Below are 27,473 nucleotides of genomic sequence, written 5' to 3'. Positions count from 1 at the left end.
CCTTTTCTCTCTGCAGAATATAGCCACAGGTAATCAGTTGATGCTCATCGTAGATATACAGGTATTAGTGTACATGTCGGCTAATATATATGTTTATTTCAGTACAATACCAAACTAGGTTTGAGGTAAATTGATAAGTGACATGTTTTTCAATCTCTGTCTCTTTCCTTGTCAAAATTTACTTAATTTAATCCCAGGGATTGATATTGAGATGATTTGTTTCTTGTGATTATTGTCCCCCAGTTGGGCTATAGAGGTTTTTCATTTTTGTTTTGTTTTATAGAAGTACATGTTATCAGCACAAAAAGTGAGGTCACATTTTGCCCACCCATCAAAAAACAAAAAAATATATTATTCCTTTCCAAATGGGGCCAGAGGATTACATTGAATTAATGTGTAATTTAATATGTAATGAGTTTAATTTTTGTTTTTTGTAAAATGTTCCTGTTTAAACGCATATATAAATAAACACATTGTTTATTTTCAGTCTGTAATGTAGACGACAGAAGGGGGATGTAAGCTGAGGCAGTCTCGTAAAGTGAGATAAGTTGCACTATGTGAACACCCGCTGCAGTTCACCGGATGGTCGTGACTCCAAGCGTCTCTGCCTCTCACAGAGGGCTATCTGGCTCAACCTACAAGGAATTTAATGGTCTCACCTGAGAACAGGGTGAATAAAGACTGAACGCTGAGCTGATCTCTTGGTTGGTGCTTGAGGCATCACCTCCGGTTACGAGAAGTGAAGCCACAACAATTGATTCAGTTTGCGGATTCTACCGCACTGAATTATCTGGTTCTGATCAGCCGTAGCTTTGTGAGATAACCTGTATTTTTAGGATATGCATAATGATTTCAGCCTAACGTGCAGGACCAGATTTACATTATTAATAACACTCCTATATCTTGCATATACAATCCTAAAAAATAAATATGTTTCTGCCTTGTTTTATTTTTGTTGCAAACAAAATGTGCCGTAGACTGTTGTAAAGCCGCCTAATTATAACAGAATCAGGCTTGAGTTTGTTCACTTCCACAAACCTCTCTCCCGCTCATGTTGTCTCTTAAGCACCACGGCAACCTCCGAAGGGATTGGTTGCCAGGAGACAGGATTCGCTCCCCATTGTATGCCAACAAAGGTGGAGGGGATGGGTGGTGGGGTTACAATCAGCAGGACCGGAGAGAATTGGAGGCCCGGGGGGGCTGGCACTCCACAATCATGGGTGTGTTAGAGAGGAGGAGGACAGACAGAGGGGGGCATGGAGGTGGGGGTTGGGTGGGTGGGTGAGTGAATAGCAGTGGGGGTATAGGATGGAGGGCGCTGACACCTGAAATTCCTCTTGCTCATTCCTGGTCTCCCAGTAGCCCCGCTGGGATGTGCTGTGTCAGACAGTATGATGGAGACCGGAGGGGAAGAGAAACTCAGAGAGACACTGGCAGTCATGAATAGTTATTAAGACAGACTTTCTAATTAGCCAGCGTGCCCTCCCCCACTGTGTGTATCCACGTGTGACTACTACGTGAACATACACTCTTACAAAGTAGCACACATATTCTTACTACAGCAGAAGACATAGTATTTCTGCTCCACATGTATGGCTGCATTTCCCAGCAGTCTTTTTTCCATAGTTTTATTTGGACTGGAATGATGGTCTCTTTTTTCAGCCATTGAGGAAGAGACACAGTTTACTTTTGCTCTGGTGCGGTTACTGAAAATAAAGACTGACAATCACCCAATCTAAGTCAGTGATCATACAGATTGCTCTCTCACGTGTTGCCCCGGTGAGATCATTTCTGCTCAGTGTCACATGCGCCATTGTTCACACACTTCATGTGCAATATGTGTTGATAGCTGATAGTTACTGATTAACACTTTGAGCTGTCTTTTTGAGCATTGCTAACAGAGTTGTTTTTGTTATTCCACTACGAGCAGCTAGTGGAAGGGGCTGATTTTTTCCAGCCAGTTACGTTGAAATGCTCCATCAATCAGAGTATTTGCTCCAAGCAGCAGTCATCCAGCAGCTCTTGTTTTCTATGTGATTATTATAATTTGTACTGCTCCTGCTGGACTAATGGTGTCATTCACGAATATACACATACCAGACAAAGTTTAAACAGTCTGATCCTGCATTTCTTCATGGATCTAAAGAAGGCGGATTCATGTACTTCCATTTAATAATCTGGATTTTCTCATGTTGGAAAATCTGAGGACATTTGATGTTGATGAGTTTTGAACTATTAAACACTTAAACATTCATCTTTATTAAATTATTTATTTCTAAGATAAATTTTTGTTTATCTGATTATCGATTAAATGACTAACGTTCTACATCAGTACATAGCATACCCTATTTTCAGACATGACCTGCAGGTTAAGTCTGGAGAATTGCACCTCCTCTGGAGAAAATACGGAGGATCTGTGGAATTCAGTGCGCGTTTGAAAGCAGCTTAAGTGGTCAAATAATCTTTGAGGACTTGTGTCCTATTTGCTGCACTGTTTACAGGCCCCAGGTAATGGATTTTTTTATTAAAATGATTAAAGAGATTTTTTTTTACTGATGTCCATTATAGTGATTTGCCTTTCACTGATAGGATGGCCATCTGGGTCCTTGTGCATGAAGCATATAAAACGTGACACAATTATTTTATTGGTGAGGATGACGACGGCCAGGAAATATCTTATATGACATTGGTAGAATTGTGTATAATGGTTTGGACTTTTAAAGCAACTCCAACCTTTTACATGATTCTCTATAATGTATAATATCCAACATAAGCAACAATCTAAGTTTGCTTAGTTAGTATTTATTATGAGTTGAACAGTTAAAAACATTTTAGCCCAAATATTGAAAATCTGATTAGTTCATGTTTTTTTATTCCAAATGAGCCCCACCCTTATTAAACCAGTGAGGAAAACAAGAATACAAATATAGAAATATCCCAACTGTTCAATATTAACCAGAAAATTTAGTTTTTCTGTCAGATCCAGCTGCCCATATTAAGAAGATGTCTGAGTACACATGGCCTTTAACATTGTTAGCCTGTATCGCTATAGATGCAGATTTACTTTGGCTTATAATAAACTACTCAAATGATCTCATTCTAATTTACCACAGTTCCTATACTAGAGTTTATACTTCCAGTAGCTGAATTAAGCAGAATTATATATTCCTGTCTGTTGATTAAATGTGGTTTTAACCTTACAGTACACTTGTGCAGTTTATGTACTTCTTATCTGACACTGCTGTTGCCTGAGCCCTCAGCCAGACACGTTCATAAGCGTAAGCAAACAAATCTGTTTCCTAGTGAGGGGATGATGTCCTGAAAAGACACTTTTTTCCATTAGTCTGGAACTCAATGAAACAGGCCTCTAGCTGAACTGTAATTTAAACGATTGCTGCCTAAAGCCTGACAGGTCTGTCAATGATTTAAGAGGTACGTCACACAGCGTCCCTTATTACCTGTCACAGAACACAGTTGCTCAGATAAAAATGTTTCAGCTGAGTACCTTCCTTTTTTCCCTGAATGCAATTTCCCCCTCTTTGTATGCAACTTTGAAAAAATACCCCAGCTTCTTTAAATGCTTGATGAATCGACACATCTCTGTCATGCAGATGCCAAGCAGTGTATCCGTTTTGACAGTGATAGACATATCTCAGTTTTCTCTATATTGCTCCCCGTTTCTCTTGCTCCTGCTGAAGGGAATGGATCGCTCCCATCAAGGGCATCTGTCATAATCTGTGGGCCGAAACGACCAGCTGCAGCACCGGAGGAGGTGGCCAGGATATGAAACTATGCTTTTGCAACCATACCAAATGCCAGCCTCTGAGCTTCAACAATAGTCTGTGTGGCTGAGACTGTCACTCTATGAGTATAAACTTGTGGTGTATTTTCAATCAGTTGTCTGCTATAGCTCAGGGCTCAGAGTGTGGTTGGTGGCTGAAACAGACATGAAATGAGGCAGGGACCTCAACATGTAGCTTACATCCTCCACACCGTGAGGGCAGGATCCAGAGACTTCCAGTGCAATCACACAAAATCACAATCACTACTAGAGGAATATTTTATCTCCATTATTAACGTTGATCTCCTGTTTATCATCTTGACCTTGCACCTCGACTCTACATAGATTTGAAAGAGAAGCAGTGCAGCGAACATAGGTTGTGAGATTGGTAAAACAAAGTTGAAAGGGTTGTGTACCAAAATCTGGTGCCAGTCATCGATTCCCACATAGTTGTCCATCTTAGGCCTGGTGTACACTGTAGGATAATCTGTCTGATTTTAGACCTGACTCTGATGGAATACTGAGCATAAACCTGCAACAACCAACAAGATTGAGCTTATGAGCGGATGTTGCGTACTGTTATAGCTGCGACTAAAAACTACAATACATATCCAACTCGCCTTTAGCTTGTGCTGCAAAATATATAAGCCATGCGTATTCCACCCTGTCAGCCATGACTTCATCCATAGTTTTTTGCTGCAAAACAGAAAACACGCTGACAACATCAATCCTCCTCCATGTTTGTTTTTCACTGTGTGAATGGTCACTGTGAAATGGTCTAAAGTTCTGTCTAAATTGTTTAGTGTGCTTAGTGTCTAATCTATCATTATGTCTGTGGACTCCCACGGTTTTAAAATTGGTTAAGATTTAAAAAACCTGCCCCAGGCACCAGGTCTTACAGGCAACATAAACATCCCCACACTTACTTTGGTGGCAACACATTCTCTACGTGGCTCTGGCAGCACGTATCAATAGCCTACAGTTGGCTTGCTACTTTAAACTCGAGTGGGCATAGCAACGAAATTCCTAAAGATAAACGTACGAGCAGCTAATGTGTGAGCGTCCCTGACCCTGGCGGTGGGGAGACAATTGATTTCAATTTTAGAGCTGGAGTGTTTTCCTGACAAAGTGAGTGCAGATGCCAGGTTTTTGCTCCTGTTTCATTCGTTATCTTTTCACATTCGAGGCAGCTCTTTCTGTCAGTGTAAATTGAGATCCAGGGGCAGTAGTTTAAAATGCTGTAGTTGGTGGAAATTCTCCTCACATGTGTTGGCTGTCATCTGTGCGGTGTGATAAATGCTTGTGTCTTTTAGCAGCAACATATTGTGGTAATTTTTTGTTAAAGCTTTTCTCCCCCCTCCCCCACTGACTGGAAGGTGGCAGGCTGTCGTAAGGGTTTTAATGTGTTGAGGCAGCATGTGACAACTCCATTCTCTATGGACTGTGTTCCTTGCTGGGGCTTAAATCTCTTATTGAATGGAGAATCTTAACCCATTTGATGTCACCAGGAAATTATGTTTAGTCGTTCTAAGAATAAAACGCTTAAGAGTCCGTTCCAGTTTGGTGACAGGCCACAGTTTTCTTTATTATCACCACCATTCCATTTGCTAAGCTATGCTAGTCCCTTTTTACCCACTGTGTGATTTACATTATGCATATTTTAAGAGATACTTTGCTTCTCAGACAAGATGGAGCCTTGTTGACTTTATCATACATTCCCAGAATGAAAACTCGAAATAGCTGACTGAAAATGCTTCTATAAATCAACTCGCTTCAAACTATATTCGTCTGTTCTGCATCCAAACGGCACAATTAGTTGCAGGCTAAAAAAACTTTTCATCACCAACACTCCTTTTGAATTTACAGCCTTTGGTCTCTGCGAGTTATTTATTTTCTACACTTTTTAAAATAAACATGGTCATGCATCAAAAAGCAAGTTAAAAACCATGTGTGATTATTAATCAGTGGTGTTTAAGACAGAATGTTAGGGCTGTGATCTGGTCATGTCCGTCAGTGCACTGCAAACATTTACCTCATCTGGTCTCTAGATGAACAAAGCTTTAGAAGAAATACACGCAATAAGAATTTAAAGAAAGGCTGCTGCCAAAGCTGGAGAGAAAACCCATTTGAAAAATAGATGACAAATTCTGCCTGTTAAAGTCCCTCTGGCTGAAATGTTGCAGTAAATATAAAACACTGTCAATTAATCATCAGTATAAAAGGAGTAAAGTGGGTTTTATTAACAGTCATTATGCTGAGTAGAGTAATTTGATGTTCATATTGTGAATGTCACCTCATGCTATCCTGCGTTGATGAAAAATGACTGAGATGAAGAAAGTTCTATTGAGAAACATTTTGGTTTATGCAGACATGACAGTTCAGGGTGTAAAGCTTTTAATGTCAGTCCACTGTCTATAAGTGATGTCAGTGATAGTCTTTGATGCCGTATTGTTGTATGTTTTGCACTTTTTCATGTTTGTTGTATACATTTGTCCTTTTGTTTTGCCAGGTTAAAGGCTCAGTGTGTAGAATTTAGTGGTGAAGTTGCATGGTGCAGCTGAACACCCCTCACCTCAACCTCCCCTTCCAAACATGAAAGAACCTGTGGTAGTCTTCAGTTGTCATAAAAACTCAATGAAAACATTTCCTTTTGGACTAATGTAAAAAACATGGCGGCCTCCGTAGAGACGGCCAGCTCCAGATGTAAATATATATATGTATTTAAATATATAAGACTCATTGTAGGGTAAAGAAAACAACAATTCCTACAATTTTAGGATTCTTTCATATTTAATTTCTGCCAATAGATTCCTTTCATCTAAATCTTACAGACTGCACCTTTAAATGTTTATCTTTCACTCTGTTGTACTCAGATCTGTCCTATGAAAGGAATCTTAAATTCATTAAAGTAACAGACAAAATAAAGGCTATATAGATTCTAAAAGTGTGCATTGTCTGAAATAGTCCACATCTGCTAGAGTACATGTATCCCACCACCTGTTTCAGCCTTAGTCAGCAGCAATGCTCTCAGTTCTGTTTGTCTGTCTCTTGTATTGGATTGATTGTGGACTAATGGAAGATGTTACACACAAGTGAGAGATTTCAGTAGTGGATTTAGGAGGCTGTTGTTAACTGGTTCTGATGGATTTAAAAATTGAATGTGTCAATCTGGGCACTGCTTAGAAGCCTAGGCCAAGTGTCAGTGAAGCCCTGTTTCTATTAGTACTATTTTACCATTCTATTCTCAATACTGCAGCCACCTCCTACTGGTCTATTTCACAGCAAGGTTATGACCAGTGGAAGGTGGAAGTCCTTTTGCTATGAAGCCACAAGTGTTAGTGGCAAAGTCTAACAACTCTACATTAAAGCAGCGCTGCTACAGGCCTGCACTAAACTACAGAGCATTATCGATTTGTCACACATGTGCAACAATGAGCAGCGTGACATACTTAAACCAGCAGTTCAGTGTTTCTTCACAAACGATGTGCAGTCTCTAAGCAACTAAATGTGAAATCCTGTGTAGGATTTTGACAACAGCTTCCAAATAAGATAATGGGGAATATTTAATCCTCACCTCCCAACAGTTTGTTAAGAAAATCAGTCACCTGGGCTTTTCTCTTTCATTTCCCTGTATCTGGAGCTCTGGTGGAATGCACACTTAACCTATGACCTCTCTTAACACTGTTCCATCTTGTGGAATTTCAATCATCATCAGACTTTTATTACACACTGTCACCACATTAAATTGGACATTCATCAGATCATAACTCAGCATTGCTTTTAGCAAACAAATTTAATGACTTAAATAGAACTATCACTTCTAATAAAGTATTGTATTCCATCAATCGATTTCCTGTCACCTACCTGGGGGCAGGTTAATTGATTAATTATATTACATGCAATTATATCCAGCTGGGAAGTGTTGACATAAATATCAATGTTCATAAATTAATGTATAATTACTCCTTGATTTCCTGCATTCTTTTATTGGTATGACCGTGAAGCAGGTGCAGAGTCAAGAAGGTCTTAGAACGCCTCAAAGTGAAACACTGCTGGAAGCCAGCAATTGCATCGTGATGCTTGAACTCCATTATACATACAATCAAGTCTAGTTATTTTCATTATTATACATGTTGACATTCATTTCTGCTCTTTGTGTCTCTGTCCAGGTTTGGTCTCGGGTCTAGAGATCACGTCTACAGAGGCGACGTCCATAGAGAAGGCCAGTGGTCAGAGTGTGAAGTTGGACTGTCAGTTTACTCTGGCCCCTGAAGACTCTGGACCGCTGGATATTGAATGGAGCTTACTGTCTTCTGACAACCAGAAAGAGGACAAAGTGGTACGTGTAGATATTCCCTACAAACAGTGTTGCTGCAAATTGCAGTTATCTGTTCCCTGACTGGCTTTTATTTAACACAGTAGAGTGACGTCAAGCTTTGTTCTGTTGCTGGTATGATTTCTCCTCTATGAAGCTTTAGAATTTGTTTTATTTTGTCCTGTGGAAGGCTTCATTTGTTCAGTGTGTGTGTTTTGCACTGAGGAGGGTTGGTGTGTTGTACAAGCGGTGAAATACAACACATTTTCCTTGATAGCTGTGTATTTTCTCGGGGTGTTGCAGTGTAACATACGTAGGAAGCATACAGTATGTAATACAAATGTAATTTGAGCCTGGTGTGTTTCTGCTGAGCGTTTGTTCTCTGCAGTTCTCTCACAGACACATAGTGGGAGCGATGGGAGCCTGCTTTATCCCTGGCTGTGTCTTTCCTTTCCAGCATGGCCCTCAGCCATGAAAAGGGAAGACTACACAACTCTGCATGGACTCCAAAGGCCCTCGGGCTTCCACAGCCATTGAGACAGATTCTTTGTACAGATCAGTCCAGTGTTGCAGTCCTCCCCCCTTGGCTCACTGCTCCGCCTATCTCCCACCTGTCACAAAGCTTTCCCATCCCTCTCCTTCAATTTTTTTTCACCTGTGTCCTGTGGCTTTAGTTTTTGTTATTTTACCCCAGAATGTTACAAATAGGTCACAGGCTCATCAGTAGATCCGTCACCCACCCAGTGCCTCTCTTTCCACTGACCCAACCAGTTCTGCTCTCACCCAGAAAGGAGTATGCTGCTGACCCTGCTACTGGTCACTGTTTGGAGTTGTGTCTGAATGTAACTGTAAATATGTTATGAAGGAATTAGCATGTGTTATTTTCCTTTTTACCTGCCACTTTGTAGGAATTTGAACAGGCTAGACATCTGTCTCTGAGCGTATTTGTTCTCCTTGACTTATCTAATTTTACTGTCTACATACATACTCACATTCATATAGCCTTAAACCAACATGAAGTCATGCACAGAGTAGGTTCTTTGTAATTAACAGCATATTAATTCCAAGGGGCTGCTTTTAATATATGTGACAGTGTTCAATGGAATTAGGCCGATCTGTATGCACAAAAGCTATACCCGGTCAGACAAGGAGACATGAATGAAGGCTAAACTCTATAGCCAGAGGCTCTCAAATGCTCAGGAACCATGGAAAACATTTGCTCACTGGTTTGAGATAAGAAAATCCAGGGTGTTCTTAAAGGAACAGCTACCATCAGATAAAACTTGAAAGTAGAGAACTGGATCAGTCCGTGTGATCTCATGAACTGGGGAGTCAAAGCTGTACTATGTGGTGTGTCTGGCATGTGCAAGTAACCCTTAATTTAATTCACATTAATAAACCATACAGAGGATTCACAGCCATATTTTTGCATTGATGCAATCTGAAGCAATGCCACATCATTATCCATTCAGTCCGATATCTGGTGGGTAACGATGCCCCCCTTCATTTGGAATATCTCCCATATCATCAGGCTCTTTTAGTGGGTGGTGAAGCATTGCTAATGCATGTTGCTTTGTTGGGCTTGAATGAGAGATGCCAGGCATGCCTATAGTAACAGTCATTTGCATTTGTCCCTCATTCCCTGGCTACAGATTAGCTGAAAGGAGGGTGTGCCCTATGTCTTTACCACAACTGTGAGAACAATTATGAAAACCAAATCTGAACAGTGTGAGAAATATATCAAAATCCCCATGTAATACAAACCGCCTTGAGCACAGCAGCAGCAGAGCTTTTTATTTATTCAAGTTATTGTGGCAGGAATGTGTTTGTTCACAAGGATTTGGATTTAAAGGCATAAAACGATTTGTTAAAAAATAGGAACGTTTGTGTATCACTGAGGATCCTGCATGCTAGTGGCCACGGTTTGTTAGATTCTGTGTAGCCTGAATAATGAAAGCTAATTCCATTTTCAGGTAGTGACTCTGCTTTAACCTTGCAAACAGCTTGGGGGCAGAGTGGTTGCAAAAGTATGTGGCAGCAGTGTTTGGAGTTTCTCGCATTAAAGGGGGGAGCGTAAAGACACAAAGCTCAAGCCTGCAGATTTAGTGTACACAGGTATCACAGCCCTCTGTTTTGCTTCTCAAATGATCTGCACCTCTTCCTCTTCCTCTTGGAGCAACAGCATCACGTGACAATGACCTCATCTTTTCATGTGTCTGATCAAGCTAAGCCTGGCCAGAGGAGATCTTTTACCTCTGCAGCATGATCCGTCCACTGAGAATGGCCCGGCCAGGTGGCGGTTGTATCATTGAGTGACCTGATCTCTAATGAAACGCAGCACACACTATGGTGCTCTTCTGTCCTTTGCGGCCCCTGCCAGCTTGTCTAGTCATTTGCCCTTTTCATTTTCATTCCCTGGGCTCTTTTTTATTTATTTTTTACTTTGGATCGAGATACTCAAGGTTATTGTGAGTTTAAGATTTTTTGCTGCTAGAGGTGTGCATGTGTGTAAACATATGAGGCCACATTTTTGTCTGGTTTAGCTTGAGGCAATTTAATTTCCTCTCCTCCGTGGTCTCATCTCACATATCACTGTTATTACTGCAGATTTTCTGATCCCCAGCGAGGTTGGAGAGATAAGTTTCCCTCCCCTGAGACCCAAGTGGAATGTTAACAGGGTTACCTGTTTATATGGCTAATATGTACAAGATGAACACAGCACTCAATGTGAACACCCTCCTTTACAGCTCCAGAAACTAGTCTTCCAGTTGGAAATTGAGCAACTTGGTGTAGATGCACTAGAACCTCACTGAGACTTCTTCCCTTTGTTTTGCTCTTCTCCCGCTTCCTTTGAGTGCTCTGCCTCCTCTGATGGGTTCATTATTCTGCCTCTCCTCCTGCCATGTTTAGTTTTTCTTCTCTCCTCCTCTCCACCCAAGGGTATTGCTGTGCGTATGCCTGGTGTTGATCGTGGCATAGAAAAGCCTGTTGATGACTGTCTCCATGGAAATGTGGAAGAGTATGCCAGTGTCTATAAAGAAGAATGAGGGTTTTTTTCAATGTTTGCATTTCTATTTTCCTCCTTGTTCTCTTTTTGTGTCCTTGTGTTTTGTATTTTCCCCATCACTATCACCCCTGCTACTTGTTATGAGACATGTTTGCTTCACCCTCCTATCATTTCTAGGCATTTCCTTGCTGCTTTCAAGACCTAGACTCTGTGTGTGTGTTTTTTTTGGGGGGGGATTTGGACAGAATTAGGGGTTACTGCTCTTTGTTGACACAGCAGGTGCTGATTTGACTTCACAGTGGTGGCTTTGTTTGTTCCACCTTCGTTCTTCCAAAGCATCGAAAGGGCAGAGCAGCACAGGCTGAAGGACATCGCAGAGATAAAAGAGAGGGCGCTTTCTATCTTCCATATATTTGGTTGGTTCAGTGAGCAAGGTCTTTTCTTTCAGATATTTCAAGGACTTGGTTTTATTTGTTTTATGGAAGGACTTCAATTTCCATAAACCGATCAGTCAGATACAGGACATTATTCTAAGTAGGTTTGAGTTCCTAACTCTTCCCTCCCTTCCCCACCAGGTTATCCTGTACTCAGGTGACAGGTCCTACGATGACTACTATGCACCCATGAAAGGCAGAGTCCACTTCAACTCAGCCGACCCCAAAAACGGCGATGCCTCCATTAACCTGACGGGGCTCAAATCAACAGACTCGGGCACCTACCAGTGTAAGGTGAAGAAGGCTCCCGGTATCCGCAGCAGGAAAATGTTGCTGATCGTCATGGGTGAGTGGAACAGTCACTACAGCAGGACAAACAACTGGTATTAGGGTAGCAGTCCTTTTTCCCCCCTCACAGGGAAAATTCTTTCTCTCCACACAGTGGAAATGCATTAGATCACACGCCCTTTGCCCTTCTTGGCGGTTTTGATGTAATCCCCTCTAAAATCGAGTGCATAACCTTCCCAGTGGCTGTAGATCATTGCCCCCTTGATACAATTTTATATTCACCCTAGATGCTCTTTTATCATGTCTGAATTCATAATCCTGATTTGATTTTTTTTATTGTGGTCATGATTTATTAGTTTTCACTATTATTCTTGATGAACAGAATAGGTTTTTGCTCCTTAATGTTTTCAATTACTGTCAATTCTAAATTAAGTACTCTATAGACAGAAATATTACAGATCACCTTCAAAGCAAACAAATGTCTTATCTTTTCACCAACGTGAACGAAAATCATAAATGGAGTCTATGCAGTCAGATGGCTTCTTATTGCACAGGGTGAAATTGGTGACACATCAGAGTTGTATAAGTCAGATGATTCACTCCCTAGGCAAACACACACTCACAGATTGGCCTTGCTGATCGGTCAACTGACTAAATGATGTCGAAAGTAAATCGCCTCCCGAAACCCGCCTGGTATTTGCATATGGGAAAAACATCCCACATACACCGCACCAGTGTGTGTTGTGGTATAAGCTCCACATTGTGCTGCTATCACAGCCCTGTTATCAGAATACTCTCTCCTTTCTAAAGATAGGACGGGCCTCTGAAAATGGCTGCTGTGCTTGTTTACATGTTATCATGCGTACAAAAGTGACTGCACTGCACCAACTGGTTCAACCAGAAATATATGAGCCATTTGAAAACGAGCAGGTTTCTGTGATGTAGAGTTTTGGCACCACTAACCAGCAACAGAATAAAAGCAATGAATGGCCACAGATAATCATTAACCATAGACTGTAACTACAGCTGAGCCAATAACCACTGACTAAGGCCTAAGGGGAGGCTAGTTTACATAAAAAATTGATCTGATCAGAAGCCACATGAAAAATAAATCACAGCTTAAAGGGATGGATCACTGAAAAACGAAAATTCACTCATTATCTACTCACCACTATGCAGATGGGGGGGGGGGGTGAAGTGTTTGAGTCCACAGCACACTTGGGGTAAACAGTGTTCCAATACAATTGAAGTAACTGGGAACCATTTCTTCAAACGTAAAAAACAACAGAAATGCCTCCAAACTGCTCCTGTGGTGTCATCCAAGCGTCCTAGTTACTGCAGTTCTTGCAATACTCACGAGTTCTCAAAAGCTGCAGCAGTAACTAGGAGGAGGATATCAGAGGACATTTAGGATTAAAACATGGTGTAAATGAAACTGTTTCAAGTCCAATTTGAATGTCAGGGCTTACGGATGACACCACAGGAGCAGATTAGAGGCATTTTGTGTTGTTTTTTGTGTTATTTCATGTTTAAAAAGTGGTCGCTATTTACTTCAATTGTATTGGAATTGGCTGCATCACTGTTTACCCCTGAAACACCCCCTCATTTTTGGGTGAACTATCCCTTTAAGACATCACTGATGCATTTGCTGTGACTGCTTCAGTGCCACATTCTCCTCTGCTGAGGGACATTAGCAGATTTGCTGATTTGTCTCTGCCTTAAAGAGAAACAATGTGAGAGCGATGCTTTATGTTAATGATCACAGTAACAATCGAATGATTCGCACGTTCAAATACCAATTATGTGCAATATTGATCTGTTATATTTACATTCCTCTCGTTGATATTGTTGAGGACCCCTTGAGTCTCTCTCCTAAAGTGTATTTTTTTAAACATTTGTATCATATATGATCATGCCAGGCTGGTTAATGCTATTGCAACCTTACTGTTGCTACTTTGTAGTATCGACGTCAGGATGGTAGTGGTTTCTCTTTCTCTACTGTAAGAGCATCAGCTATTGCTGAGTCTCTTTCAGTAGAGAAAGAGAAAGGGCTGGAGGCTACAGGAGCTGACAGGCTGCTAGCTGTTGACCCCAGGGCAGTGGTATTCTGAGCAGAGACACACTGACAAGAAGAGGTGAAGACATCTTGCCTGCTCTGCATTTTACCTGCAGGTTGATCTTGTTACAAGGTGGATGGTCCTCAGAACGGGACGACACACATGCATGTGTGTACACAAACATTCCTCAGTTTTTACACAGGTTATAGCTGTAGCTTGGCACAAACACTGCAACATGCGGGTGTACACACATGCAGTGTATGTACATGGCGTCCAGGTGCTGGACAAGGCGTAACATCCGATGATGTGTGTCCTCCTCTGGGTACTGCAGGACACTGAAGATAGCTGAAGGAGAGTAGCCTCTTTCAGTACAGCAGTGCTTGTCAGAAGCTCTCGTCACTGTTTCTGACGAGACCCTACCTTCACTCTGAACCGTCAGTCACTCAGCTCTGCCTGCTTCAAGTTTAGACAGTCCGCATCACATTCAGGATCTCACTGTAAATTCTTATATCTTATATTTCAGGTTACCGTTCAGCAATCAGTTGTCACTGTTTGAAGTTGTGCGCCTTCTGACTGTAATGAATACCACAATCTAGCACTCCCGGTCTGCTTATCTCTTCCACAAGATAGCCGTGTGCAACTAATACATTTCCATGCATTGTTCATTTAACAGAGCCAGGTTGACTGCATTACTCTGCCCTCTATCTGTCTGTGCTTCTCCAGCCTCTGTCACCTTCTTCTCTGACCTCATCTTTCAAACAAGTAAATCTGCTCATCGGACAGCCGTGCTAATACGAGGAGCAGTGTGTTACAGCCAAGAGACATTTCGAGTTGACTTTCACCTCTATAAGGTGCATTCAAAATGTCATAGCTCCCTGACATTTACTGTGTGGCACATGGATGTGTGTGTAGATGTAACACACTCAAAGAGCAGACCAGTGAGTTAGGAGTTTCACAGCCTTGGCCCCCATCACACTCCCATCTGTCCATCACCACTTGCTTAATTTTTGCTCTCAGGCTCTCTGTTTTTCCCCCTCCACTCTGACACCATGTGTGTTTTATTAGATTAGCAGAGGCTCAGTACAGTCAGTCTACTGTTTATACTAATGGTTATGCCTGCTAAGCTCCCCCTCCTGCCTGACACCTATTTCAGATCTGGGGACCCCCACTCCAGACTTTTGTTATTAGGGCTGCACCTATCATTTATTTATTTATTTAATCTATGTATCTAATAATACAGTTTACATTTTTTGATTAATCTAACGGTTATTTTGTATTACTTGATAATATAATAATACATTTATCAAAAATACAAATTTAAAAACTTGTGTCATTTATATTGATCATCTTCTCTTAATACAAACAAATCTGAGAATAAAGAATGCACTGCAAGTCATTATTCCACAACAAACAATAGCCCAGTCTGAACTGCTAATCAGCCTTCTACAGTCCCATTTTTCCACTAAAGTAAAAGGAACTTATCAATCTACATTAAGCTGTCCAACAACAAAATAAAGGACAACCAAAGTCAAATTCAAGTAACTTAACTGGAGGAATATCAAAACTCTGTGTATATTCAAATTCAAAATCAAAAAATAATATAATAAAAATTACAATTCAAAAGTATTTCAACAATGTGTATTATGTTTCACACTGAACTGGAGGGTACTCTAATAATAAAATAAATGTTGTTTTTTCATTTCAAGTAAAATAAGCGTTTGCATTTAAAAACAAAATAAGGATCTTTTGAAAAATGAATAAATGAATGTAGTAGTTAATATATAGCTACTTTATATGTATAAACCATCTCAACAAATATCGACAGCAAAACAGCTTTAACACTACTCTTCTCTTTGCTCCCACTTTCTCTGTTCAGAGAAGTAAACACTTCCAAAGCTGCACAGGTTAAAATAGAAACGTTTCGTCAGAATCTAATAACAGGTCTGGATCAGTATAGAACAGCGACTGGGTCTAATCCAGACTGTGGTCTGTCTGTTGGTGACCTATGCTAGATGATCCAGGGCAGTTTTTTTCACTTCAGCTTGCTTCAGGTGAGTCTATGCTTTGCCTGAGCACAGCCACCTTCCTGAGTAAATCAACGTATTTATGTAATCAATGACGTCACCTCAGCCCTATTTCTTGTTATAAAAGCCATTACCGCACTATGGTGTCAGCTCTGTCAGTCACCTTAGATTTTCACGATCTTAAATTGACTGTGTGGAGTCTATCTGCTTTTATTTTGAAGCCCTGTTTGTTTTTGAATCATTGAGTCCTCTGACTAGTGGACTGTTTTGCTTTGCAAACATTTTGCCCAAGACAGAAGGAGCTGTCTCCATCCTTAACTCTTGTCTATTTATGTGTCTGTGTGTCCAACGGCGTACGACTCCCGTCTTCCTTGGTATCGTCCTGAGTGGCAGCCCTCGTAACTACAGCAGCTGGATCAATTACTCTGATTACAGCTCTCATTACACTGATGACTGCTGCTTAGAGCAGGGGAGGAAATACATTTTCCGAATACACAATATACACAGACACACAACATACAAGACTGAAAATAACAGGGTTGTTGACAGGAGGTCTGTGTTGTTGGCTAATGTGACCACCTAGATGTGTGTTTTTTATCTTGCTGAATCACCTCCCTCTACTTCACAGTGAAGCCGTCCAAGCCCAAGTGCTACACCGAAGGCCCCACACAGGAAGGCAAAGACATTACGCTGAGGTGCAAATCTACCGAGGGCACCAACCCCCTGCAATACAGCTGGGAAAAGATCAGTGATGGCAAGCTGCTGCCTGCTGCCTCGGTGCTGGGTAATAGACCTGTTCACAATCACTCCCAAACAAATACAAAACAGTGATGAAGTGCTTCACACACGTCTGCTCTCTGTTTAACACTGTGGTCTCTGTAATGATGTATGCTTTGTCCTCACTACAGACCCTGTGGGAGGTACCATTAATGTGAGGAACGCATCTGCCAGCGCATCAGGCACCTACCGCTGCACTGCCACTAATCGGGTTGGCGCAGAGGAATGTATACTACACCTCAGTGTAACACCTCGTGAGTACTCAACTGACTATATGTGGATGAACCTATAATCAGCCTATTTCATATTTAGAATTCTTGCTCTGCAGACAAATGGTCGGCTGGCTTATGTATTTTCTCTTCTCCAAAAATTATCTGAATTCTACTTTTGGGAAGAAAAAAAGATTAGAGCGGTTCCCCCATACAGATAAATAGTCAGCCATTCTTTCAAGTGTTTGTAGTCATACCTTTTCTATATTCAAGAGTGCAGTTTTTCATTACATGATATTAGAATATGCATTAATACAAAGGCATAACCGTGTACTAATACTGAAAACAAAGAGTCATGCTAACAGCCCAGTGAGGCTGTACTCAAGCACAGCAGTGCTAAATGCAAAAAGTCAGCAGGTATAATATTCACCTCACTGAAACCACATTTCAATTCAACAGATCCACATTTCAATTCAAATCTGCACCAAATTGCACACATCCATAAATATTAGTCCCCCAAAACCTGCCTGATTTTAGTTTCATCAAGATCCATTTATTATTCTCAGAGAAATCAATGGATATGTTTAAGAACGCCCTCGTAATCTTACAGTGAATTCCTACATCCATCCCCTGATCCTAATCCACACCAAAAATTTGGTGTTTTCCCCAGACAGATACCACATCCTTCCAAGGTTTGTGTTAATCTGTCTGGTATGTATCTGTCTCAATATGTAACCTCCTTTGAGGAGGTAAGAAGAAAATGGATAAATGTAAGTATTATATATATATTTGCCCTGATACAATGTAGATCAAATCAGAGCAGCACCAAAGGATCAGTTCTTGACAGGATGTAAATGTGTTGCCAGCTTATGTTGTTGTTGACATAAAGTAAGGGCTGCCTACCTATTCTTGCAAATTAGTAAATATTTCCCTTTTTTCAGAAACTGATTGGTACATTGTTATTATTAAAAGTTGTGCTCCCATCATTCATAATGTTATGATATATTTGCGAAGTATTTTTTAAGATAGAAATGTATTACCAATGCAGACATAGGAATAGTATATTTATAAGGTGCTTGCATGCATACAGAAAATTCTCAGTTGTTTTCATTATTTACTTATCAAGAAATAGAAGATGTAGATGATTGCAGTAAATATGTGCCAGATTAACACAGCCAAACATAGAAGATGAATGGACAAACTGAGTGGTTACATCCTAAAAGAGTGTCAGTGCTACCACTACTGAAGTGAAAAAGCTTCTGAAGAGTCCATTGCATTTAAAATTTTGATTAATGGGTCTCATGGATGTGTTTTAATGATTTAGGCTGCATGTCTATTCTTCAGCTTCTTGGCTAGTGGAAGCTCTGGTACCACATGCTGTGACAGCGCTGTCAACCTCAAGCGCTGCAGCATGGGGCAGCTGTAGCTGAGTGCTAGAACATGATGCTGCAATCGACATAACACAGACATTTTTGTGTTGTTGCACTTTTCTTATACAGGTTATTGTTTTGGTTGTCATAGAGTATTGTTTTTGCAGCTCAGGACCACAGATTTGTTGTTGTGCTGTAAAGCTACAGTGCTACGCTAAATGTACTGCTATATGCAAATCCTGCCCAGACTCTGATCCCACCTCTGTTTCAGTCTCAGGGACCAAAAATATAACTTACACTTTAGTGGTTGAACAATTGCTAGAGTGGAATTGGTGACTGTTGCACTTGAGGAATACTTAGCTCCTTCCAGCTTTGATTATATGAGAAGAGGTGCACCGCTAAGAGCACCACTGTTGTTCAGGAAATAACCCAGCACTATAATTTGAAGTCTTTGTTGAAAACAGACAGGTAGTTACAATCGAATCATTGCCATCTTCACCAACCCGTCCAACCTTTTTCTCTCTGTTGTTGTCTAGCCCCCAACACCGCAGGCATCATTGCAGGAGCCATAATTGCTGTACTCCTGATCCTCATCATTATTGCCATCATCCTCTTCTGCTGTTGCCGTGCTCGTAACAGGAAGAAGTACGAGAAGGAGATCTGCAATGAGATAAGGTACACTCACTAAAACATCAATGAGATTTGGCTCACAGATACCCAGAGGAAGAATATTCTGTAATACTGTGTTGACTCTGCCATACAGTATAATGAGAAACAGGTCTCAGGTTGTATAATGCTGGATTAAAGGTAAGCGTAGTAAATGCAAGAGGGTACATGTGACCATTAATCTGAGCACCCAATTTGACCTGTGGTCATCTGAGACACACATGCACACACAGTCCCAACAACCATGAAAATGGTTTTTCTCCATCAGCGGTTTTCCTTTTCTTTTTTTCCCCTCCTCAAATAAACAGCTGTGGTAATCAGTTTGAAAGCTTTGTTTGCTCTGTGTCATGTCTGCTGCTGGCTGCCCCCCCCACCCCACCCCCTCCACAGCCACCTACCCTAAACACCCCGCTCCCTCGCCATCCAACTCTGCATCCGGCCCACCGGCTCTATACAACCCCTGGGCTTACTATCACTGCGCTGCTGGCTGAATCTGTCTAAAGACCACAATGTGACACTGCTCATGCTGTAGGACAAAGAGGATTAGACCACTGGTCCTGTCTCGTATACACAGACACACATTTGCTGAAACACCACAGCATGAAGCTGCGGACTGAACAAGCTCTGGCCCCCCGGGCTCAGTTTGATTGAGCATTTAACTGGATTATTGCTGCTTATTAGTTGTTAATGTGGTGGCAGAGGGAGAACGGGCATAGCTGTATTCGGTTGCTCAGCTCCATGTCTACAGGCTATAAGTGTGTAAGAGTGGCTGAGCAGCGCAGACAAAGCCCCAACCAATCAAACAAGCCAACTCCAATTAGTTGTCCCCTTTTATTGAGTCAAATCATGTTTCACCTTGATTCATGCAGACTCTTTAAGTATTCATTGTTTTCCTCACTGTGGGCAGCTAGTGCCAGACATTCCACAGTTTAAAGCTTGCATGCCATCAAACTTCATTATGGTTCATAGCACCTCAGAAAATCATTTTCCATATTTAATATATTTGAGTTGACACTCAGGTAAGCTCATAAGTGAGTTAACTGTCTTCTTTTATTGTCTAAATGTGCTGCTGTCTGTGTTTCATCTCAGAGAGGACGTGCCTCCTCCTAAGAGCCGTGTTTCCACAGCACGCAGCTTCACCGTGGGCAGCCAGCGCTCCTCCCTGGGCTCCATGTCGCCTTCCAACCTGCACGAGTATGCCCTGAAGCCCCAGTACGACAAGATTCCCTCATCAGAAGAGTTCGAGAGGCCACCGAGCCGCGCCCCTCTGCCCCCGCCCACCGGCGCCAAGATGGCCGGCGCCAACCTCAGTCGCATGGGAGCCATCCCTGTCATGATCCCTGCCCAGAACAGGGACGGCTCAATTGTCTAGCATGTCCTCTGCAGATGAAGGGACTGTATAACAAGGGGAGGGAACAGAGGAAAGTACTAGGACACAAGCCAATGAAGATGGAGCGAGAGCTGGGATGGGCTGACTCACCTGACTTGTAGCTCACATGGGAGTATACTCCTTGTATGAAGACCTGGCTCTGCTGTGGTGCTGAGAAGAGAAATGAAGTTGTACTAGAATCACGACAGAGCACATTTACTTTTTATCAAATATAAATACAAAAAAAAAAAATCTGAAAAATACTCCCTGGGCTTTCTCAAGGAAAAAATAATTAGTGTGGGTACTAAGCAGAATGGTCAATATACAAATTATATTGTACATAAGCGAATGCATGTCTTTTTTTTTATATAGATGGCCCTTTCTGTAGAATTCAGATGCAGGCCCCTAATTGGCCAACTGTATGCATGCATGTATGTGTAAAATTGCAGCAGTATGTGTGTGTGAAAATAAGTTTATGTATGTGAATGGGAGTTAGGGAAATATATAATTCATTTTTTTTTTTTAAATGCCTACATAACAGTATGATCATTTGTCAGGTGGCCCAGACTTCACTAGTTTTTAATTCCAGACATTAATGTAAATTGAGATGGACCAACCCTTGGAAAAAAGACCAATTTGAAAAAACTTCACTCATTTGAATTAATCTTCCTGCTGATTTAAAAACAGTCTATGTAGGTCAGCCGTTTCCTCTTGAAGCGTTTGAACAGTTTGAATTGTCCAGTCAGGGTTTAGGTGGGGGGTTACACAGACAAGATTGGCTGGTGGGGAAGAGGGGGGTTCAAGCCACCACATCTTGTGATTGGCTGGATTATTGCTCCTTGACCAAGTTTAAAAAACAATAAAAGACCAGTGTCCAGCCCTCCCCCAGAGATCTTAGAGGAGGTGGTGCATATGGAAATAACTGGGGCAGCTGCACAACAAGGTTCACTGAGCAATCTGCTTTGATTGTGTTTGACTGTCAATAGGCCCCTAACCTCAACGATCACCAAAACACAAAAATAGACAGACGCACACACCTTATTAGCAGGACACAAGCACCAGCCTTTTGATTTATCATATGTAGTAGCAGTCACCCCCCTCTGAGGTGCTGCATATGTAATGCTCCTTTTTTATTTTTTTTTGCAGTGGCGGTACAAGGAGCCGATATCTTGATTAACCTTCTGCCTGTGGTCAATGTGAAGCCTGTCATTGCTTATGTAGTGCTAATTGGCATTTTAATGAAGGATGTACAGTAAGAAAGTTCCCACAAAGAGGAACAAAAGTGATCAGGTTTAGAAAGCTGAATACTGTTTCTCTGTGTTAACACTAGTCTCTTCGGTACGGACTCGTTTCATAGTCTGTCAGAGTGTGATAATGTTCATTCAGACGGCCAGTCTAAGTTGCCATAGGCCAGTTTACGGTTAGACCATGCAAGTTGTTTGGCCATGTTCGTTTAGAAGCACAACATCTCATCCTGTCTGCTACTTTACAAAAAAAGCATTAAGAATACCTGGAATGGGCAAACGTTTGTTTTGCTTTGACGCCTTATTATATCCCTTATTTTTGCCTTACACACCTCCCATCAGCTCACCTCTGCACAGCCTCACAGCTGGATTCTAATGACTTCAATTGTGCCTTGTTGTCCCCAGTTGAGTTTGACCGTAGCACGTCAGTGTGCACTGTGTTATGTGCAGTAGCATCATCCCGAATGGACGACGTAGCCCACAGCCACTAGAACAGCATCGATCAGTGAGCCTGTTGGGTCCTGTTGCCTCATTCAGGTCAAGTCTAGGATTTCCTCACACCTGCTCAACTCCTGCAAATTCACCCACAACGTAAAAATACTTGTCAAAAAAGCTTTTATTTTATTTTATATTCCAAACATGACTTCATGTTCCTTTTTTAAACTTTAGTTAAACTTCTGTAATTGATATACTTTTAAAAAAACAAAACATAAATGCTTCTGGCTGTATGTATCAATATCCCGTCGAAGTCCCCCTATCTAATCACAACACAGTGGAATGATATACAGATATGATGTTTGTATGTATATGTGATGCTCTGCCGTGCTGTGCTTGGCAAACCTATACCCAAAACAGAAGAGGAGGGGCTTGTCAGTACAATTTAGATGCTCCCCTGTGTGATTGGGAATTTCTGGCAGCGCGTGTGTGTGTGAGAGAGAGAGAGAGAGAGCGACAGTGTAGATTTTAGCATCATTGGGGCCGTGACTGTTAAAGAAACAGATTTGGCAGGTTTCATGTTGCACCACTTTTCTGTCACCAAGGAAAGTGAGACCTGGGCCTGCTTACAGTAATAGATTACGTCTCTCGGTTCAATTTTAAACACTACTGTGTGAGTGTGAGTGAGTGAGTAGTACATGAAGGGAGTTTACTGTCAGAATGGGCCCCTGTAGATTTCTAGTGAGACTTCCACCTGCTGACAGGCTGTACAGAGCTCTTAGGGAGGTGATCCTGTTTCTGTCACTCTATGTGCTCAGAGCATTAATGACAACTACTACTAACAATATAAACTTTAGCGTTTAAATTTGCGTACTAATATTGTATGAAGATCTCCCTTGAGGTTTGCACACGGTGTGAAAACCATTTTTTTCTTTGTGTGTTTTTTCTTTGTGCTGTATTTTTGAATAATAAAAGTTCATGAAAAAAAAAAAAAACAATAGGACCATCGTGTTTGTTTGTTTGCAGAAGCAGGAGCAGCCATTGACTTGAGGTTGAATAAAGCTTCATTTCTCCCCTCTGTGGTGGTGCGTGCTCCCCGGGGATGTGGCCTCCTGCAGCTTTTCGACTGTGATTAATTTTAATCAGCCACTGAATTCCACCCCTTACACCAGGTGAGGTGACTTTCTAACCACTTAATGACTGTAATAAATCAATGAAGCAGGCAGGCACAATCACCTCCTGCCACCGACAATCGTTGCCATTCGGCTCCAGTATAAACATGCAGGGGTTTGTGACCTGGCACGCCTCCCAGCACGGTTAAGCCACCCTCATCATCCTGTAGGCCTGATGTGCTTATCGTTTCCCCCTTTCCACTGTATTGTCCCTGGCAACAAGTCGACGTTTTTCAGCATAATTTTGATTACAGCCAGTTTCCTCATTTACTTAATGTGGTGGGTAATGACTTTTTATTGCAAGCCAGCGCTAATCAAAATGGTACAAACTCTGTTTAATTAACTTTGCTGAATGATGTGAAATGCCTTGTTAATGGTTTAGGGACACATCATGCACGTGTTTGTTGCTTTTTTCCTGTTGTGACCACTGTTGCCCTCCTCACTCTCTACACACTAAGCAACATGCTGGTGATCTTGACATGTGGATAGATCAATAGCTGATTATTAGCCAATAGCTCCGCTGTGTGCAGGCTGCTGACAGCTAGTCAATAAAAAGACTAAAGCACTTAGTAGCAGTGCTAAGCGGACGGCCATTGCTATAATTGGATGTCAGTAATAGATAGGTCCCTGGAGCATTGATCTGTGGCTAGTCGAAGTCACTCATGGATCCTAATGGCTCCCCAGCAGCTCTGCATGTCAGGGCCTCTGTGGGTTTGTTCAGCTGTAGTGATACCAGCGCAATCACAGCCATCCAAATGGATGTGGAGAGATATAATGGCACTTTTATGGCTGTGCATTCAAAACATTCATTAAAAGGACATTAGTGATATGTGCTACTGCACGTGTGCAGATTAGATTTATGGACTAAACGCTGTTCTCTCATTGAATTAATGTACGATGAGTCATACATCATCCTTGTGTCCTCCAGAATATCCATTTGTGATATATTTTTTTATACCTCAGGTCCTCATTAACAGCTGAGGGGAGACAGTGGTGCTGTACTAAGCACGTGGGGATTTGTGCCTTATTCCTCCCACTTCCCCCAGCTCCCTTCCTCCTGCCTGGCTAAGGTATCAATTGTTTGCACAGATCAAGGAGGCTGGTATAGCAAAAAAAAAAAAAAAAAATCTCAGGTTTTCCAGGAGGGTTTCCTTGGCAACCCTATCTGGTTGTACACAGTCTAAGCTGGCTGCTAGCGGGATGATTTATCTTGTAAAGTATGAATTGCTCCCTCCTCACAAAAGAAGCCTCTAAAAGCACGGGTCTCATCAATGTCGCTCTCCTCCAGTCTGACGTCTGCTGTCACACACGTTAAGCTTTTACCGTTTTTAGAAACCTGAGTCAGGTTGGGAGAGGCTGGCAGAGAGAATTCTGGGTAAGACAGTGGAATATGCATATGTATAAAGAGGAGCCCCGTCAGCTCCAATGGCAAATCAGTACATTAACATTTTGGCTCAGTGCTCGTAGCACTTTGGGTGTAAAATGGCGGAGATTATGATGTGAATCTAAGCTTTTACTGCCATGACGGATGAATGACTGAGGAGCTGCAGCCATTTCAGACATGGCCCCTCTTGAGATTTTGGTCTCAGTAGGATTGAGATGGATAGAGAATATATTCAAGTGTACAATCAGGATTCTACTTTGCAGAGTCATTTCCAGATATCTATAAAAAGAAATATGAGGGTGTTACATTTTCCTTGGAGCCTTTTTATGCCTCCATGCCCACGACAGCCCTTTGCCTGAGGCATTATGTTTTTGGGTTGTCCGTCCCACTCTAGTTAATGCAATATCACAGGAACACTGTCAGAGAATTTCAAACACAGTGTCACCTGGACTCGAGGATGAAGTGTTTAGATTTTTGTGGCTAAAGGTCACTGTGTTCATAATATAAAAATGAGTCTGCTAATTATAACAAATACAACACAATAGTATGAAATGATGAAGTGATGACTTCAGTTTCATTGTGACATTGAAGAGCAAAATCACTTCTCTGGCCATTAAACAACTCCATTTCAGATTGTCACATTTCTTGCAACTTGACTCGTTGACAGAGAGCTACAACCATGAGACAGTAATTTTAGTTGCTTTATGTTTTCAATCCAGCATCCTTCACTCATACTTAAAAGATCATAATATTAATATCAAACATGGGATTTTGGGTAAGTAGGGTAAGTACATATATGACTGTACCTCGTCAACGCAACTGGTCCATCTAGGACTACTCCTAAATCAAGTCTGACAGTCTGAACTTTAAATGCACAGTCATTGTGCCATGTCAAATGAAAAGGAATTGGAAAAAAAAAAGCCGCAACATCAGTGTGTCACCATGCAAACACTCACGCCACTCAACCGTATGTCGCCCTGAACAACCCGCATGTGACGGCTGGAGACGGCAGATATTCTGTGGAGAGGAAGTTGAGTCCAAACCTGAGCCAATCATCCCACTCTGTCTGCTACGCCTGCAGACAGCCCAGATTTCTCATGAGGCTTACCCAGCTGCTGTGCACTCATTTGTCAGTCTTCCTCATCCTCCAGTCTGGGAGGAGGAGAGCGGTGGTACACCATCTGACAGCCACCCCCCGCTTCCTTCCACCTTCCAATTCGGTCGATATGGAGTCATCTGTTAAGGGCCGACCTCTAAGCCCGTTGCATCTCAGCATCATCTTAGGTCACTGTTTTGACCCCATGCCGCTCACATTCCGATGACTAATATGTGACTTTTGATGAATGACCTTCCCCTCTGTGCTCCAGGGAGAAGTGGGAAGCAGCGGTGGATGCATGTTGAGATTATACTCAGTCCAACAACATCATGTTATTTCAAGATCCCCGTCTCTCTGGGGGGACTTTGTCTTGTGAGCTTCATGGATCAGTGAGGTGATGCCCATCAGCAGACGTGACATTTTATTCACTGGTGGGAACATTGCGTGTGGCGCTGGCAAAAAATAAATAAAAAAGAGCAACAGCACTTTGCTTCTCATCTCGTGAGACCTCCGCGTGCATGGCAATTAACATCATTGGAGTTGCTCCTCAACCTGCTTCCATATGGTAATGGCTGAAAAATGAAGGGAGACAATATAAGGATGTTTAGAACCAGCCGCCTGCGCTCAGGGGAAGGACACCTGGTTTAATATCCTCTCTCAGTGTCATACTGTAGATTCACTCTTGCACAGCTTCCTGTGAAGCTTTGTCCCAACACTGTGCTTTGTTATCTCTTATCTTCCTCAAGTCAAGCTGTGAGATTGGAACCAGGGGAGCACAGTGGTTTACACCCCCCAGACCTAGATGGGGGTTACAAAGTGCAGCTCAGCTCAGTCGTTTGCAATGTGATTTGTACTTTTAATCTGCACCTCAGCTGGACTCTATTATAGGTGATCAACCTCTAATGCCATGTCATCAGGAGGGCACAATAGAGGCTAGCAATAAAATGTAGCCTTGGTGAGGGAATAGGGCTCAGTTTCCCTTTTTTCTGATTGGGGTCATCTCTGTTATTACCACGGCAATGTCAGTGATGTATTGAGTGTGAGTGCATGCACCTATCATTGTCTGTTGATGTGTATGTTCATACATTAGTCCTGGGCATGTGTATCCGTGTGCAGTTGCATCAGCCAGGGTGGCCACAGTGAGGGCAGAGGTCAGGGTGATGATTTAACAGGATGGGGCAATCCCCTTCTCCTTCTGCACCAGCGGAGCAAACCCTCCCCACTGCAGGCTATTTCCAGCCAAGCAATTAGACAATGTCTTTTCTCGATGCTGGACACGTACTTCAGGCCACCTTCACAGACTGCAGCCCTCTCTCCGTGCAGCAACTCCAGCCGTCACAGGTGCTAAATGAGACTGAGGCGCTGGAAGGGGTGGAGCACCATTGGGAATGGCTGAGCATTGCCTATAGAAAATGATCAATCTGGATTTGTGTGGGCAGTGTCTTCAGGGAGAAAAGTCTTACAGAAGAGAATATCAGTGTGGTGGGATAAAGAGAGTAAATTAAATAGTGCCAGTTTGCAGTTACAAATATAATATAGATCCCCACCACCTCACCCACATAGGTATCTGGAATAGTGTTGATGGGGTTTACTGTGAGAGGTACTCTAAATAACAGGAATACCTTGCAATGCAATGTAATCCAATACAACTACATCAGAACCCACAGTCCAACAAATGACCATGAGTGTATCTGTAATATTAATACAGACATAAGCTTAACAATTTGCTTATAGGTTCTAAATTAGAGGAGGAACAAAATACAGCTCATTCATGTGGACTGCAATTATCTAATATTGTATATATAAGCCATCACTGTATAATGTATAATAATAATAACAATAATA

At 41.9% G+C, this 27,473-nt stretch overlaps 1 protein-coding gene across 1 annotated transcript in view; it reads left to right on the top strand.

Annotated features, from left to right (window-relative positions):
- The window catches only part of cxadr (CXADR Ig-like cell adhesion molecule), a 40,524-nt gene extending 17,553 nt beyond the window's left edge, over positions 1-22,971 (top strand). The window contains exons 2-7 of the mRNA XM_020085918.2: positions 7,951-8,120; positions 11,679-11,883; positions 16,535-16,690; positions 16,815-16,937; positions 18,799-18,937; positions 20,018-22,971. Coding sequence (XP_019941477.2) covers positions 7,951-8,120; positions 11,679-11,883; positions 16,535-16,690; positions 16,815-16,937; positions 18,799-18,937; positions 20,018-20,300 — 1,076 coding nt within the window. The 3' untranslated portion in view covers positions 20,301-22,971. The remainder of the gene's footprint in view (positions 1-7,950; positions 8,121-11,678; positions 11,884-16,534; positions 16,691-16,814; positions 16,938-18,798; positions 18,938-20,017) is intronic.
- Positions 22,972-27,473: the final 4,502 nt, after the last annotated feature.

The sequence above is a fragment of the Paralichthys olivaceus genome, chromosome 15 (assembly GCF_024713975.1).
Source record: "Paralichthys olivaceus isolate ysfri-2021 chromosome 15, ASM2471397v2, whole genome shotgun sequence".
Lineage (NCBI taxonomy): Eukaryota > Metazoa > Chordata > Actinopteri > Pleuronectiformes > Paralichthyidae > Paralichthys > Paralichthys olivaceus.
The sequence above is the reverse complement of the archived record's forward strand: the minus strand, read 5'-3'. Positions and strand labels throughout refer to the sequence as shown.